The sequence below is a fragment of the Marmota monax genome, unplaced genomic scaffold (genome assembly GCF_021218885.2).
Source record: "Marmota monax isolate L192 unplaced genomic scaffold, Marmota_monax_Labrador192_F-V1.1 WCK01_AAM20220418_F8-fsc00107, whole genome shotgun sequence".
NCBI lineage: Eukaryota > Metazoa > Chordata > Mammalia > Rodentia > Sciuridae > Marmota > Marmota monax.
Window position 1 is genome coordinate 1,981,295 of NW_026693761.1, and position 18,534 is coordinate 1,999,828.

General features: G+C 34.0%; 1 protein-coding gene across 1 annotated transcript in view; it reads right to left on the minus strand.

Moving 5' to 3' along the window:
• The window catches only part of Dpy19l2 (dpy-19 like 2), an 80,292-nt gene that overhangs the window by 24,679 nt on the left and 37,079 nt on the right, over positions 1 to 18,534 (minus strand). Inside the window, exons 10-13 of the mRNA XM_058584444.1 lie at positions 13,959 to 14,036; positions 13,086 to 13,172; positions 7,801 to 7,860; positions 1,602 to 1,682 (exon numbers count right to left, since the gene is read on the minus strand). Of these exons, the coding sequence (XP_058440427.1) occupies positions 1,602 to 1,682; positions 7,801 to 7,860; positions 13,086 to 13,172; positions 13,959 to 14,036 (306 nt within the window). The remainder of the gene's footprint in view (positions 1 to 1,601; positions 1,683 to 7,800; positions 7,861 to 13,085; positions 13,173 to 13,958; positions 14,037 to 18,534) is intronic.

Here is an 18,534-nt window from a genome sequence, read left to right on the forward strand (position 1 = left end):
TCCCACTGTGGAGCTCCTATTATCTACTAATGATTTACTGTCTACAGTTGGTGAGACAATTATTTTTGCACTGAATTCTTAGAAGACCAGAAAAAGAAAAATATTTGGCACTAAAACCCTAATTCAAATTATTTGATAGGGACAGAAATTGTTTATACCAAGTTGATAATTATGAGTGTTTCATGTTCATTCACTGTTCCTCCTATCTACCAGTACCAAAACAAATTTAGAATTGCTCTTTCTTTTTCCAATTCTGAGTTTATCCTGGTGGCTAAAAAGAAGTTAATCAAACCACTAGAATTTCAAGTTTTTCAAGTCCTCATTGAAGACTACTAAGGGAGGATACATGTGTTTCTTGTAAAGAGTTGGGTGACAAAAAGAAACAAAAATCAGAGACCATTCTCAATTGACAAATAAATAACTTAGAAGGCCTAAATAAACTTTATCATAAAATAATCTATTAAAAAAGCTAATAACAATAAAAAGGAAGGGTACAAGGGAGTATGTCAGATATATCAGACAATAGCACAACAAATAAAACTAATAAATCACCATTCAAAGTCAGCAATAAATAGTAAATGAATGTTTACACTTAGAAATTTTATTTAACATCAAAATGTATGCATGTTTTATTGGATAGAAACAGTAGTTGGCTTTTTAGAGAGGAAGTATCATAATCACTTGCTCCAGTTAGCATAATTTCAATATTAGAGAGGATATTAGTATTGGAAAGTACTAAGTAAGGTGAATTTCATACATTATGGTATGATATGATCATGTATGATTATTTCTTAACAGAAAGTGCTATAAATCAAATGTAACTTTATGCATTGTTTTCTATTCCATAAACTAACTAGTTAAGTAGGGACTTAGGCCTAGAAAAGGGCCATCGCTTAAGATATTAGCTTTGAAAAACACATAAATAGCACACAAGAGATAAGACTCCACATATATTTTTAAAAAGCTTATTCCTTTTTTTTTTTTTTTTTTTTTAGTTGTAGATGGACACAATACCTTTATATCATTTATTCTTACGTGATGCTGAGGATAGAACCCAGTGCCTCATACATGCTAGGAAAGTGCTCTACCACTGAGCTACATACAATCCCAGGCCCTCCACATATATTTTTTAAAAGTTGAAAGACTGAGAACTTTTAGCATTCTCTCTTTATATAACCATTAAAGATTAAAAATATCAAATCATATCTTAATTTAGTCCTTAATTATCCATAAATAAAACCACATTGAGATATTTAGTTCTGTATTTTGAAGCCAAGCAATGTTAAAAATCTATAAACACGAAAAAACATTTAAATAACTATATGTATTTTACCTAAAATATTATAAATAACTATACAAATTATTAGTAATCTTTTCTTTCCTAGAAGACTGAGTTAGCATTCACTGATATACTTTTTTCCTAGCTCTTGCAAAGACCATTGATCTGCAGGACTTTATTAATAAATCTGCAAATAAATAGTCTGGGAACCTTAAAGAAATGGGATTCTCTGTAAAATGAAGAGAAAAGAATAGATTGTTTTAAGGTTTTAATGCAGCTACATGCTTTTAGAAACTTAATGCTTTAATTAGAAAGTACTTACATGGTCTGAAACACCTAAGATTTTAGAGGTCAGAAATTTCAAAACGACAGTTCCAAACCACCAAATACCACTTTGAATTAGCTAGGAAATAAACAGAAGCCCAAGATTAAAAATATCATATTACTCATTAAAATGTTCAATCATACCTATATGTGACATAGAATGATTTAATCATGTGAGGAACATTAGTAAAATACATATATTGTGAGCTATAAAAAAAGATGCCCCTTTAGAAAATTTTAACAGCAAAGAATTGAAATTGATGACATTGCTGCAAAATACACAACAATAATAGAGCACTATATATCCTAAATGTAAAGGAAATTATAAAAAGGTATTTCTTTCAAATTTTGTTAAGAAAAGACAGTGGTTATGTATTTATTTCCAAATATTATTACTCAGCTGAAATGCATTTTTCAAAACACTAAGCTATTTTCTCACTCTAGAAATACATGAGTCTCTCTTCAAGAAAAAAAGTCTAAAATTTGAAATTTGAACACTGAAGTTTTCATTTTCAGAAGAGAACTGTGTACTAAAACAGACAAGGAGGCTCCTGGATCTTATTATTACAGTTGTTTAAGTTTTTGTCCAGCATTGATTGAAAATAGACTCAGGGTAGTGAGAGGAATTATAGCAGCCTAAATCCAAATCTCTCCACATACCAGCCAACAAGTAGAATAACACAATGGCAAATGCAGGAAACAACAGTATGAACTTCAAACTACCCATAAATGGAAAAGTAAACAACAAATACAGCAGAGTTGTACCTCATATTCCTGACCTAAGCCTTTGCAGAGAATGAGGGAGGACCCTCAAAGTACAGAGAAAAGAAAAGAGGGAAGTGAGGGGGCAGAACTGAACTCAAGTACCCTGGGAAAGAGAAAAGCCCTTGAAGACTGAGGCCAGGTACTGAGTGGGGAAAATGGTTTGGGTCTCAGAAAAGCATTCCTTTGGGATAGAAAGGAGGATAAACAGGGAGAAAATCCCTTTGGAAAAGTATGGTGAAGGAAATAGAAGTAGGAAGGGAAAATTTAATATTCAGCAGAACAATCAACCAAAAATAAAAAGATAATCAGCCATGATTGCCATCACGAGGGGGAGAGGGAGAGGGACAAAGCGGGGGGCGGGGGGGGGGCAAGGAGATAAGAGAGGAGAGAGAAGAAGAAACAGAGAAAAGGGGAAGAAAAAAAGTTATATTTACTGAAAAAAATTTCTATATTGATAGAAGTAGTTGTACTTGAACTAGAAAACACCAATCCTGTCTATAAAATAATTAGATAAAAGATGCCTATATGTCTGTAAAAAAATTTCTATAAAAAGATAAGAAAAAATTTGAGTCAAATATTTTAGCTGATGAAATCCATACCACCAAACAACACTAAGCTTACAATGCAGAAACAAAACAAAACACTATGCAGAAATAAGACCTTAATTAAATATCTTAAGACAATCAGGTAAGTATTCCAAAGGTATAAATATTTAAAAATCAGCTTAAATAATAAATTTAAAAACTAAAAAATAGAAATGAGAAAAAACAAAATTTATTAAACACAGAAGAGGAATGGAAGAAAAGGAGAATACCAGAAAATCAAGACTATTATTTTTAAAAATGACTAAAAGATTCAAACAAAAAAATAATAAGAACATTTTTAGGCTATAAAACAACCACAAAGAATGAAAATGAGATCAGAAAAGAGTTAAAAAGATCAGAGAAAGCTGTTGAACTGGAAGACTGGAAAAACAATGAATCACACAGAGCTGGTATTTTAAATTATAATCCAAGAAAATTTTCCACAAATAAGACAACCTGAATGTACATTTGAATGTAATGGGCACTAGGAAAACTGAACCTGTATGTAAACTAACTCAAGACATATTCTAATAAATCTATTTTTAAAAAATTCCTCTGAACCTCCTGGCAAGTGATTTTGGCTAGCATCAAACTGAATAAAAGAAACATACAGCCAGGCACAGTTGTGAAAGACTGTAATCCCAGCTACTTGGGAGCTGAGGAAGGAGGATCCCATGTTCAAGGTCAGCCTCAGCAAATAAGCAAGACCCGTCTCAAAAAATAAAAAGGTCTGGGGATGGAGTTTAGGGGTAGGATATCTCTAGATTCTAGATTCAAACTCCAGTACCCCATCACCACACACACCTACAGAAATATACATAGCAAAGCAACAGTGTAGCAGCATTTCAAGAAACTCAAGAAAGTTGTGAACCAAGGACTCCATATATATAACCAATCTGAATTTCAAGTATAAAAGTCAAAGAAAAATGGTTTATAGTATGGAATAATTGCAGAAGTAATATTAACCTCCCAAGTAAGAAAGTTTAAAACAAAGGAGAATCATATAGAGAAAAAGTAAACATAATAAAACCCAGAGAAAATTTATAACAAAGATTTTCAAATGTGAGACCCAACTCATGCTAAAAAGAGGAAAACATCCTAAAACTGATTCAAAAGGTGAAAAACAGAAGGGTGACAGGAGTATCAGGTAAATGATGTCCAGGGAGACTTGCTTAAAGCAATGATCAGAAGAATAGACACGACCTCAAAAACTTTTATCAATAAAAATGAAAGAGTGAAAATAAATTCACTAAATCCTTATCTAAGAATTCTAGATTAAGACATAAAAAATAAACCAAAAGAAAGCATGAGAGGAAATCTCATGAATAGAAATCATATTATACATATGAGAATATGTTGTTCTTTATTTCTTACTAATTTTCAGTTTCTTTCTCTCATCATTTCCTTTCTGTTTCAACAATTTCAATTAAGCATTCTGCAACAGTTTCTCTGTGAGTACCAAATTCTCTTTGTTTTCCTTGATCTGAGAATGTCTTCATTTCTGCTTTGTTCCTGGGGAAGGACACCTTTAACTATAAGTACTAGTTGACATTTCTATCAGCTCTTCACAAATGCTGTGCTACCTCCTGGCTTCCATGGTTTCAGGTGAGTCCACTGTAATTCAGACGGGTTTGCCCTTTAGCTAATGTGCCATTTCTTTCTACTTGTGCCTTCAGGAATTTTTCTTTATGTTAAGTTTTCAGAAATTTAATAATGATGTATCATGGTGTGAGTTTCATTGGGTTTATCCTATGTGGGATTTGCTCAGTTTCTTGATTCTATAAGTTTGTCTTTTGCCAAATTTGGGAAATTTTCAAGCATTGCTTCTTCAAATACTTTTCAGTCCCTCTCTTTTCCCATTTTTGCCACAATTTTGATGATATAAATATTAGGTCTTTTTTGCTCCCCTAACAGATCCCTGAGGTTCTGACATTTTCTTCCACTTAGTTTGGGTAATTTCTACTGCTTTATCTTCAAGTGCACTATCATGTTTGCTCTGCTATCAAGCCTATTCACTGAGTTGTTAAAATTTGTTATTGTATTTTTCAGGTCTATAATTCCCCAGCTGTGACTTTCATTTAAAAAAAGAAAGTTTTTATTTTTTGGTGATAGTTTCTAATCTTTTCATTTGTAGGGTATTTTAATAGGGTATTTAAAATTTCTCAATGAAGTATTTTTTATGATGACTACTGTAAAATCCTTATCAAATAATCCCCAACATCCATTATCCAAACTCCCTCCCTTTCTCTTCCCCCCTGCTCCCCACCTCTAGTGATCACTAATATATGTTTCAACCCACTGTTTTTTAACATCCATATGAGACAGAACATGCAGTTTTGTCTTTTCTGGGTCTGATTTCTTTCACTGAACATAGTTGTCCTCCAATGACATCCATTTTGCTGTAGATGATAGGCTGTATAATATTCCATTGTGTATGCATACCACATTTGCTTTGTCCATTCATCCACTGATAGCATAGATGCTATTGAGGATAGTGCAGCAATAAACACGAGCATGCAGGTGTCTCTGTGGTATGCTGATACCATTTCCTTTGGATATATACCCAGAAATGGAATAGCTGGATAGAATAAGTTCTAGTGTTCTATGGTATGGAGGGTGACTTCAATTCAGTATAATCTATCATATATTTTGTTGATAACTATGAGAGAGGATGAAGGCTCCCAACACAATGTAAAGATAAGGAGATTAAAATGTCAATTGCTTTGATTTTATCAGTACATATTATGTGCATGTACTGAAATACCATAAAAATGTACAATAATTAGTAAAAAGTAATATACAGATTTCAAAAACCGCATAATTCTGTTCATCTCAATGTTGACATATGTTGTCCCCTCTCATTCAACTTATTTTTTTTCTTATTCTTGCTATAATAAGTAGCTTTCTATTGTGTCTGGTTCATTCTGGGTATTGCATTAGAGACTTTGGGTCCTATTTTAATATTCTATATGAGCAGATAGTCACCTTGTTTAAGTTTATCATGCAAGTCCCAATCTTCTTTTGTATACTATTGTTACAATGCCAATTTGGTTTTCAGAGTCTTTGCAGTGCTATTCTTGGAGGTTTAATTTACCTGGTGCCCTTGTAGGCTTCATTTCAGTCCTCACTCATGCTGCCCATAGGGAAGAATGTACCTCTCCAGCACTCTTGCCATTAGGTGGAGAGTTGGAGACACCAGGTTTGTAGGGCGCAAAGAGCTCTTTCTTGGCTGGTCTAGTGTTAGTATTGCTCCTGTTCAATCCCTGCTGGTGCCACTGAAGCTGTCCACTGACACTGGAGTGTGAGAAATGGTAGATACCAGACCCATGGGATGGAGAGAATTTCCCTGTGTCTACTATGAGAATACTTTCCTCTATCTCTGTCTCCCAGTGCTGATAATGTTGCTGCTCCATCTTTGCCACTGTCCTGGTGGAAGAAAACAATTACCAAAGCAGATGACTGCTGCTTAGTAAAGGTCCTAGAGATGTTGGGCTCAAGACTGTCTTCTGCCACTGCACTGAGTTTCAAGAGATGACCTGTTGTGTTTTTGCATATTTATAATGCTGGACTAGCAATGGAAGTATAGTTATAAAATCATGAATTCATTCACATACACACAAATGTATACATGCACATACATACATGTTCATAGCTAAAGGGCCTAGAAGCAAGAACACACTGGTATTAATGAGAATACCTACCACTCAGGTCTTGAGTTCTAAATACCTTTCTCCACTAAAAGGAACCAGGATTGATTCTAGGGTTGGGGCAAGAAAAATACAAGATGAGCCTGGTGCATCTTGTTGAGTCAGAATGTATGCAAGCATCCAAAGACTTGTGGCGGCAGGTCAAAGGGATAAAAGATCCAGCTTGAAACCATCTATAATGGCACAATGGTATTTGTACATAATGTGAATTTTCCCTATATAAATAACAAATTATTCCAGCATCATTCATTGAAAAGTGACCAGAAAGTCAATCTTATTGAAATTCCTTGGAATCTAAACATTACCTGGGAAGAAGTGAGATTATAAGGAGTTTGTCTATGCATAAACATGGTTTATTTTTCTATTTAGTGGGATATTCTTTATGTCTTAAAAATTTAAACATAAGTTTCACCATGTAAATATTGTCATATTTTGTTAGCTTTAATCAAACACTATATATTTTTTCTTTCTGATATGTAAAGCATATTTTCAAAACTACGTTTTCTGTTTGTTGCCAACTTTTCTATACTCAGACTTTTGTTTCTTTGATATTCTTGAGTTTATAGCTTAGTTAATTCTTATTGTTCCAAGTCTATTGCTGAAAATGCAGTCGAAATGTAATTTAAGTAAAAAAAAAAATTTCCTTTAAGTATTGCTTGGCAGAATTCCTTAAATGACTAAGGGCATTGTTTTACTTGTTATTTTTCAATAGTTTGTGATTAAATTTTTGATTTTCTTTTGAGTTATCAAATTGCCTAATTTTTCTGAAGTGAAAAATATCATATATTAGAAGTCTCATGTCATCCAACAACTTAGTGATCAACTCTTTCTACTTTTTCACCAAAAGGGATAAAAAAAAAAAAAATGCCTCCAGAAAGCACAAACAGGCTTTCCATTTCCTGCTTTTGAATTCTGTGGAAAAATCTATTACCTCATCTTAATATAACTTTTCTAGTTTCACTTTTTCAATATATAATAGGTAAACATATAACTCTTCAATATTGAAGGTTTTTTTAAAAATAGGAGCACATTGAAGACCCAGAGAAAAAGAATAAATGACATCTGAAGATGATTTTCTACCTTTGAAAGTAGCTATTGAGATTAAAGAAACTGTGTTTAAAAAAAAAAAACTGAAACTTACCCAAAAGTTGAGTTCAGAAACTCCCAATTTTTGAATTTGATTTTTCTTTAAAATTATTGCCTAAAATACACATAACAGGAAATGAAAATAAAATTAACAATTATATTTTATATGAAAGGAACCTTTCAAAAACTACAAAGCCAGACTCTTCCATCTCAACTATTACCAGCCATTTTCCTAATTAATTGTTGACTTTTCAAATTTTGGACATGACATAGCTAAGTGCTTTGTGTGCTAAAATTTGCCTCTTAAGTTGATTTCTCAAATAGTTATGATGGACTTTTTCTGTAAGGTTTAAATACCTGAAAAGGTAGCTGATGTATGGACACCACCACTTTGTAATGCTAAAAAAGTATGAGACAATGTTGAAAACAACAAGAATACATTTTGTGGGGAAGGAGAAAGTGAAAAGATTGATTACCAAGAGAAAAAAAGGTGTAGGAAGCAGAAACGTTAAAATCTATAAACAATCTCATAATCATCTGCACACGGCGAAGTGCTATATAAAGTGCAATACTGTGGATTGTATCATATTTGATCAGTGTGGAAATGGAAATTAGCAGAGACTATTCCAGATTCTGGCTTATGTATATCAAAAGTGTGCCTAAAAGAATTACAACTGACCATGGAACCATCATTCCAAACATATCCACATAAATATCATTCTGTGAGAGTGAAGTTAGGTGAGGAGACGATATACTTATCATAATTATGTTGTCATTGCTCAAGGAAATAAAATCAGTCTCTCTCCAAATTTTTACCTCCCTTATTTTGTTTTACTCATAAATAAATTGTGTTAGTTAACACACAAAAAAACCCTATATGCATACATACATGAGAAAACATGGAGAAAAGGAAACAGAAGTGGAGATATTTGCTATATTATTGAAGGTTAATTTCAAATACTTTACCCAATGAGATAGTTTTTGATATTCACATTGCAATAATTTAAAATCTGTAAAAATATTTTATATCTGACCTAAAATATGAGATCATTCAGCACCTCAAAAGTTTTTTAGAATACAGAAAGAATTAGTGTATATCCAGTCTTGGAACAGAAAGTGGCAACGAGGCTGATTAAAAAGAATTTTTTCTTTTTTTTACAAAATCTATACTTCAGTCATCACTCTACCCTATTGTGCTATGTAACCTCCAGTTAGTTATTTCTCAGATTATTCATCCTTATAATAAAAAATAATTAACATATTTCATTCAGAAATCTTTCTAGATCTAAAATACTGCAACCCAAATAATACTTCATCCATTTCAATGATAGAGGAATATAATAGAATATATGACTATCTCCTTGTTATACAAAGCTAATACATTAACAAATACAATTTATATATGTGAAATATTAGAAAAATTATAACTTTTATTTATTCTTTGTGGAAATTACACAAGTTGAATGATGAAATTTATTTTAATATGTGACTAAGAACTTTGATACTCTTTCTGAAGTTACTCCATTCTAAAATAACTGTTTATATCTCTTATTTTTAATTAATGGCAGATTTTTTTTCATTTCATCAATATTCACAACAACACATGGATATATAACTAATGTGATCCTGCAATCTGTACACGTAGAAAACTGAGAATTCATACCCTATTTGAATCAAATGTATGATACGTCAAGATCATTGTATTGTCTTGAACAACTAATAAAAAAAAGAAAAGAAAATATTCACAACAAAATTTAAAACTCTATTATTCTGTTTATTTCAAAAGCTTATTTGACTCCAAAGAACCAAGAAATCTTCTATGATATTAAAAAGTGTATGAAAAAGTCTAACTCAATTTGTATTTTAAGTAATATAAAATCTGTGCTTGTGAAAAAGGAATTATGATTGCAAAATAACAACAAATATCTCAAACTGATTAGAGTACTTATCTACTCAAAATGTCCTTTCAAATTAAATTTCTTTTTTTTTTTAATTTTTTATTGTTGGTTGTTCAAAACATTACATAGTTCTTGATATATCATATTTGACACTTTGATTCAAGTGGGTTATGAGCTCCCATTTTTACCCCATATACAGATTGCAGAATCACATCAGTTACACATCCATTGATTTACATATTGCCATACTAGTGTCTGTTGTGTTCTGCTGCCTTTCCTATCCTCTACTATCCCACCTCCCCTCCCCTCCCCTCCCCTCCCCTCCCCTCCCCTCTTCTCTCTCTACTCCCTCTACTGTCATTCATTTCTCCCCCTTGTATTATTTTTCCCTTTCCCCTCACTTCCTCTTGTATGTACTTTTGTATAACCCAGAGGGACTCCTTCGATTTCCATGCAATTTCCCTTCTCTCTCCCTTTCCCTCCCACCTCTCCTCCCTGTTTAATGTTAATCTTCTTCTCATGCTCTTCGTCCCTATTCAGTTCTTAGTTACTCTCCTTATATCAAAGAAGACATTTGGCATTTGCTTTTTAGGGATTGGCTAGCTTCACTGAGCATAATCTGCTCTAATGCCATCCATTTCCCTGCAAATTCTATGATTTTGTCATTTTTTAATGCAGAGTAATACTCCATTGTGTATAAATGCCACATTTTTTTAATCCATTCGTCTATTGAAGGGCATCTAGGTTGGTTCCACAGTCTTGCTATTGTGAATTGAGCTGCTATGAACATCGATGTAGCAGTGTCCCTGTAGCATGCTCTTTTTAGGTCTTTAGGGAATAGACCAAGAAGGGGAATAGCTGGGTCAAATGGTGGCTCCATTCCCAGCTTTCCAAGAAATCTCCATACTGCTTTCCAAATTGGCTGCACCAATATGCAGTCCCACCAGCAATGCACAAGTGTACCCTTTTCCCCACATCCTCGCCAGCACTTGTTGTTGTTTGACTTCATAATGGCTGCCAATCTAACTGGAGTGAGATGGTATCTTAGGGTGGTTTTGATTTGCATTTCTCTGACTGCTAGAGATGGTGAGCATTTTTTCATGTACTTGTTGATTGATTGTATGTCCTCCTCTGAGAAGTGTCTGTTCAGGACCTTGGCCCATTTGTTGATTGGGTTGTTTGTTCTCTTATTGTCTAATTTTTTGAGTTCTTTGTATACTCTGGATATTAGGGCTCTATCTGAAGTGTGAGGAGTAAAGATTTGTTCCCAGGATGTAGGCTCTCTATTTACCTCTCTTATTGTTTCTTTTGCTGAGAAAAAACTTTTTAGTTTGAGTAAGTCCCATTTGTTGATTCTAGTTATTAACTTTTGTGCTATGGGTGTCCTATTGAGGAATTTGGAGCCCGACCCCACAGTATGTAGATCGTAGCCAACTTTTTCTTCTATCAGACGGCGTGTCTCTGATTTGATATCAAGCTCCTTGATCCATTTTGAATTAACTTTTGTGCATGGCGAGAGAAAGGGATTCAGTTTCATTTTGTTCCATATGGATTTCCAGTTTTCCCAGAACCATTTGTTGAAGATGCTATCCTTCCTCCATTGCATGCTTTTAGCCCCTTTATCAAATATAAGGTAGTTGTAGTTTTGTGGATTGGTTTCTGTGTCCTCTATTCTGTACCATTGGTCCACCCGCCTGTTTTGGTACCAGTATCATGCTGTTTTTGTTACTATTGCTCTGTAGTATAGTTTGAAGTCTGGTATCGCTATACCGCCTGATTCACACTTCCTGCTTAGAGTTGTTTTTGCTATTCTGGGTCGTTTATTTTTCCATATGAATTTCATGATTGCTTTCTCTATTTCTACAAGAAATGCCGTTGGGATTTTGATTGGCATTGCATTAAACCTATAGAGAACTTTTGGTAATATCGCCATTTTGATGATGTTAGTTCTGCCTATCCATGAACAGGCGCGGGGGGGGGGGGCAGCTCTGCCCCTCAGCAGGCCGCTGGGCCTGTTCTGTGGGTGGTCACAGTTCCGTCTACCTTGCCGGCGCAGGCGGAGGGGGCGACACTGCCTCTCAGCAGGCCGCTGCTCCTCTTCTGCCAGTGGGTCGCAGGCCCGCCTACCTTGCAGGAGTGATTGGAAGCTCTGTCCCGCCGCGGGCCACTGGGCCTTTTCTGTCGGTGGTCACAGTTCCGCCTACCTGGCAGGCGCGGGGGGGTCAGGGGCGGCTGTGCCCCTCAGCAGGCCGCTGGGCCTGCTCTGTGGGTGGTCACAGTTCTGTCTACCTTGCCGGTGCAGGGGGAGGGGGCGGCTCTGCCTCTCAGCAGGCCGCTGCTCCTCTTCTGCCAGTGGGTCGCAGGCCCGCCTACCTTGCAGGAGTGATTGGAAGCTCTGTCCCAAAGCGGGCCACTGGGCCTTTTCTGTTGGTGGTCACAGTTCCACCTACCTGGCAGGCATGGGGGGTGGGGGGCGGCTCTGCCCCTCAACAGGCTGCTGGGCCTGCTCTGTGGGTGGTCACAGTTCCCTCTACCTTGCCGGCGCAGAGGGAGGGGGCGGCTCTGCCTCTCAGCAGGCCGCTGGGCCTGCTCTGTGGGTGGTCACAGTTCCCTCTACCTTGCCAGAGCCTCAAATTAAATTTCTTAATGATAGCGATACTAAGCCAAGTGGCTTCAAATATGTAGCTAAATGATAAGAGAACGTTTATTCTCTACAGGCTGTATTGTTATTTATAAATTTATAATATTGTGTTTTGTATGATCTAATATTTTTTAAGAAAACGTCAACATAGAAAATAACTTTTTATTATTCATTCATTTATATAGCAAATAGTTTTAGAGAACCTGTGATGTTTTAAGCATTAATCTATTTCTGAAAGTACAAATATAAATAAACATGAATAAAGCCTTCATGATAAGCCCCACATACAGGTCAGTAGGAGAAGCAGATAAACACAATAGCAAACATAATGTAGTATTCTCAGAGTATTTGAGAATGGGGTACTTGGAAAATTGTATAGCATTCAAAAGAGAATAAACTCTATTACAATTCTTTTCTTAATAGCAAATATACAATTTTAAAAGTTCATGCTTCAAAATATCATATCTAAAATTAATGTATATGCATTTAAGATAAAATTTGCTTTATTTATTTTTGGAATTTGACAATTTATTTCTAAAAATGAATAAATTTAAATTTTCCATGGAAAAAAAGTCAGTCTTATTACATAATACTTTTTAATTTATTTGTATACTGCTTTAAACAGGGAAACTGTACTATACAAGGATGAGATACAGAAAAAGTTTTTACTTGGGGAAAACTTTCTCAAGTTAAAAGATAATGAGAAAGGGCCATATTCATTCTCCTATGCTTACATTAGACAGAAAAGCCTGCTATTTGATGGATGAAAAAAAGAAAACTCATGAACTTAACAACACTTACCCATGTCATTAACAAAGATGAAGAATAATAAGAAGATAAGTACATTGGATTTCCAAACATCAAAATGAAACAAAGGAAAAGTGAAATCTGAAAAATGAAAAAACAAACTCATGTTTTATAGTTATTACATGGAGAGTATAATTCAAACTTCAGAGGCAAACAGCCACTTCTAATGCAAATTTTGTTTGTATAAAGAAAATTAATAGTTCTTGGCCTAATTATAATAGAATTTTAAGTTACTATAAGGTACTAAGTATTAAACTTCAAGATCATAAAATCTATACAGCATAATATATTTTTTCTGTATCTGCTACTTGGATAAAGGAAAAATTAACTCTTATTTCTACTGCTTCAATAATAGAATAACATAATAAAAATATTTAAAGAATAAATATTAGTTTATTATTTTAGCAAATATTAGTTTTCCTAATCTTATTTTGATTACTACATAATTTGCATCACTTATGAAGCTTTATTCTTGTTTTATTTTAAAGGAAAATACATTTGTGAACTAAGATAAAAACCAAAGTTCAACAACATATAATTTCAATTGCAGAGTGTCATATTTATGCAAAGTTCAAAAATCTTAGGTATTAGAGGAAGACAATTGCAAAAGTAGTGACAATAATAAATAAAACAAAAATTTAAAAAATAAAAGTTTTAGAAAGCACAACACATCTACAGTTTAGTTGAAAGTATAATCAACTATAATACAAGATTTGTGACAGTTCAGTTTTCCTTCTAGATGCCATTGACATCATTATGTATTAAATACTACCAAAAGGAAGTATCCCATTAAAACAGAATTATTCATGTTTTATAAACTCTGAGAGCTTATTTTAATATTTGACTTATGAATATTTAAAATATTACCATATTCATATAAATGATCTTCCGAAATTTGCTTGGCTCAATGTACCCCACAACGTACATGGGAAATAATGAGGCTATCTGAAAAAAAATATATAAAATGCAAAATTGAAAAAATTATAATAAACAAATACTTCACTGTTGATAGGCAAAGTAAATATAAGAGGGGGAGAGCTATTTCTGATAACAACAGGCAAAGTAATTTGAACCACTTTCAACTAAGAAGTAGAATAGCTAAGAAAAAATATAAATATATATATGCATATATATGTAAAAATATAAAAAAGTATGTAAGTATGAAAACCATAGATTATTAACAAGGCAAATTAGAAATTAGCAAAATAAAACCAGGAAAAAAATGTAAATCTATAGTAATGAGCATGACATTTTGGATTCCTTTTCTCTCAGTTCCAACAGAGGCAGATGCTTCTAGCTGAGAGGCAGCTGAGAGACGAGTAAGCAGAGCAGGCATTTTAGGCAGATAGGACAGCAGGGTACACCAAGGAAGGAATGCTTGGTAGACTCCCAGACTTTGGTCTAAGAGTGAACCAGAAATCAAGCAGCCCTCAGAAAGACTGAAACCCACATTTGCATCATCTCAATCTAATTGCATGAAGATATTTCAGGATTGTTAGTGCCTTTCTTTACCTGTTGGAAGCAAATTTAATCTTGTCTGGAGAAAGTTCATATCAACTTAGCCTTAATTTAGCTCTATGCCATATCAAATAATTGCCAAGCATAAGAGGAGATAAGACAGTATCACAAAAACTGTAAAAACAGGTTGTAAAGGATCTAGATAAGACATCAGTAAACTTGTCAGGTAAAAAGCCAAATAGTAAACATGTTATGCTTTATGGGACACATATGGACCCTGTTGAATAGACTTCTTTTCTGTTTTAAAATTTTTTTCTGCAATACTTTAGAAATATAAAAACAATTATTAGCTTGCGAATCACTCAAAAACATGTCTAGCATCATCAAACATAAATTTAAATTATGCTTGACATGTTCAAGGAAATAATAGGATCTAATATTCTAAGAGAGCACAAGTCATTAAAAAAAAAGTGGGGGAAATCAAATTGGCTGAGCACCATGGTATACACTCATAATCCCAGCTACTCAGGTGGCAGTAAGATCACAAGTTCAAGGTCAGACTGGGCAACTTAACCCTGTCTAAAAATAAAAAATAAAAAATGGGATGTAGCTCAGAGATAGAGCATGCTTGGGTTCAATCTGCAGTACCACAAAAAAAGAAAGCCAAATGAAATTTAAAAACAATATTAAAATAATCAATATCAAGACATTAACAAATGAGTTTAAAAACAGGATAAACACAGCCAAATAAAAAATTGGGTGAACTAGAAGATGGGTCAGAAGAACACATTTGGAAGGAAGCAAAAAATGATAAAAGAACAAGAAATTTATCTGAACACAAGAATAAAGATCAGTTATGTTATACTTTACATCTTAGAGGAGGAAATTAGGTAGAAGCTATATTTAAAGGAATTATAGCAAGGAGCTTCCCCCAAATTTATAGGCAATATCAAGCAATGATTTGTGAAGTATCACAAATTCCCAAGGAAGAATAAAAACAAAATAATACAAAACAAACCTCCACAAAATCCTGAGGACATAGGCATATCATTTTAAAAGCTGCAGAAGAACAATAGCAAAGAGAAAACTCGTAAGAGCAACTGGAAATTAACATACTATAAAGCTATACTATAAATCAAGATTGAATATCAAATTGATCGATGGAACAAAATACAGAGTCTAGAAATAAACACACACAAAGGCAGGTAGCTAAACTTTGAGGAGAAAAGATAGTCTTTTCAGCAAATGGTACTGGAATAACTGTACATTCAAATGCAAAGAAAAGGATTCTAGATAGGGACCTTACATCAAAAAATTAGCTTAAAGTGGATTTTAAACCTGAAGGTATGAATCAAAACTATAAAACTGAAAATACGGGAGAAAATTTAGGTGGACCCTGGGTTTGATGATGAGTTTTTAAATATAACACCAAAGCCAATATCCCATGAAAGAAAAAAATTGTAAACTGAATTTCATTAAGCTAAAAACTTCTGCTCTGCAAAAGACACTATTAAGAAAATTAAATAATAAGCTAGAGACAGAGAAAATCTTTGCGAAACACATATACAATTCAAATAGCAGAATTCCAAAATACACAAAAAACTTCCAAAACTAAGCAAGAAAACAAACAACCCAATTAAAAATGGGCAAAACACCTTTTGAAGAAACACTTCACCAGAGAACAAGGTGAAGAAGAACATATAAAGAAGAACAAGAACATATAAAGATATTCAACATCGTATGCCATTAGAGAATTGAAATTCAAACAATAAAGAGATATCACTGTTGCTTTAATCAGCTTGTGCATTGCTGTGACCAATATATATGACAAGAACAATTTAAAGGAAGAAAAGTTTATTTTGGAGCTCCTAGTTGTAGAAGTCTCAGTTCAGACAGTCAACTCCATAGCTCTGGGACCAAGGTGAGGCAGAACATTATGGAGGAAGGACATTCCGGAGGAAAACAGCTTGGGACCTGGCAACCAGGAAGCAGAAACAGAGCTCTGCTCACCAGGGACAAAATACAAACCCTAAAGGCAAACCCCCAGTGACCTACTGCCTCCAGACACACCCTACAGTTACCACCAAGTTAATCCATATCAGTGAATTAATCCAAGGTAGGTTACACTTCTCATAATCTAATCACTTTACCTTTGAAAATTCTTACACATTTGTGAGCCTTTAAAAAATTTTTTTTTTAGTTGGAGATGGACACAATACTTTTATCTATTTATTTTTTATGTGGTCCTGGGGATTGAACCCAGTAGCCTCACACATGCTAGGCAAGCGCTCTACCACTGAGGTACACCCAAGTCCCCACACGAGCTTTTTGGGGGCACCTTATACCTAAACCATAACAAATGATTAGGACAGAATGGCTAATATTCCAAAACTTATAGAATCAGCAATTTCTTACAAAGTTAAACATAACCTTACCCCACAATCCAGTAATTGCCTGCCTGGATACATACCCAACATTTGAAAACTTATGTCCACTCAAAAACCTGAATACAAATGTTTATGATAGCTTTATTCATAATCACCAAAGCCTAGAAGCAGCCATAATGTCCTTCAATAGGTGAATGGATAAACCAATTATGGTGCAATTATATATTTAAATATTATTCGGCAATAAAAATGAGCGATCAAGCCATGAAAAGACATAGAGGAATCTTAAAGGCATATTGCTAAGTAAAATAAGCCAGTATGAAAAGACTACATAATGTATAATTCCAATGATATGACTTATAAAAAAGTAAAATTATACAGTTAAAGTCATTGCCAGGTGTTGTAGATAGGGTTGTAGGGTTGAATAAGTGAAGCACAAGGAATTTTTTTAGAATGTTGAAAATATTTTATATATTTGTTATGGTTTGGATGTGATGTGTCCCCCAAAAGCTCATGCATGAGACAACACAAGAGGGTTTAGAGGTAAAATAATTGGGTTACGAGAGCCTTAACCCAGTCAATGAATGAGTTTCCTGATGGGTTTAATTGAGTGGTAACTGAAGGTGGGTAAGGTGTGGCTGGAGGAGGTGGGTCATTGGGTGGCATACTTTTAGGGTATATATTTTATATCTGGCAAGTGTATCTTGTATCTCTCTCCATGTTGTGATCAACATGTGGGCCACTTCCCTCTGCTATACTCTTCTGCCATGATGTTCTGCCTCACCTTGAGCCCTGAGGAATGGAGCTAGCTGTCTGTGGACTGAGACCTCTGAAACCATGAACCCCAAATAAACTTTTCCTCCTCCAAAATTGTTGTTGTCAGGTCTTTTAGTCACAGAAGTGAAAAATCTGACTAAAACAATACTATAATGGTGGATACATATCATTACGCATTTGTCAAATCTCATAGAATTGTATAAAGAAAGAGAACCTTAATATAAATTGTGACCTTTAGTAATAAAATACAAATTTTAGTCTATTAGTTCTAACAAATGTACTATATTAATGCAAGATGCTAATTATAGGGGATATATGATTATAGGATATAATATATGGTTGTGTGGGGTGGGATGAAGTAGGGATGAGGTGGGAAGACTGAGAATGCCCTCAAAAACAAGATTTACAACTAACTTCTTAACAGAAATGAATCAGAAGATAATGGGATGATATTTTCACAACACTGAGAAAATAAATTTTAAAAATTCCCAACCTTGAGTTCTATACCAGAGATAATTACCTTTAAGAAAGAAGGCAAATTGAACATTCTCATACAAGAATGCAAAAACTGTCACCAACAGGTTCACACTAAAGGAAAATACTAATGAGTGCTCTTTGGACAGCAAAAAGATCCTCTGTGGAAGCTTGGAGACAGAAAGCATTCAAGAGGGAAATAAACATGTGAAAAATCTACTTAATCTTATAAAAGTTAATTATATAAAATAATACAGATGCTATGAGGTTTAAAAATAACTAAATATGTGTGTATACATGTAAACACATATAGCATACATATATGCATATATATATGCAAATATATA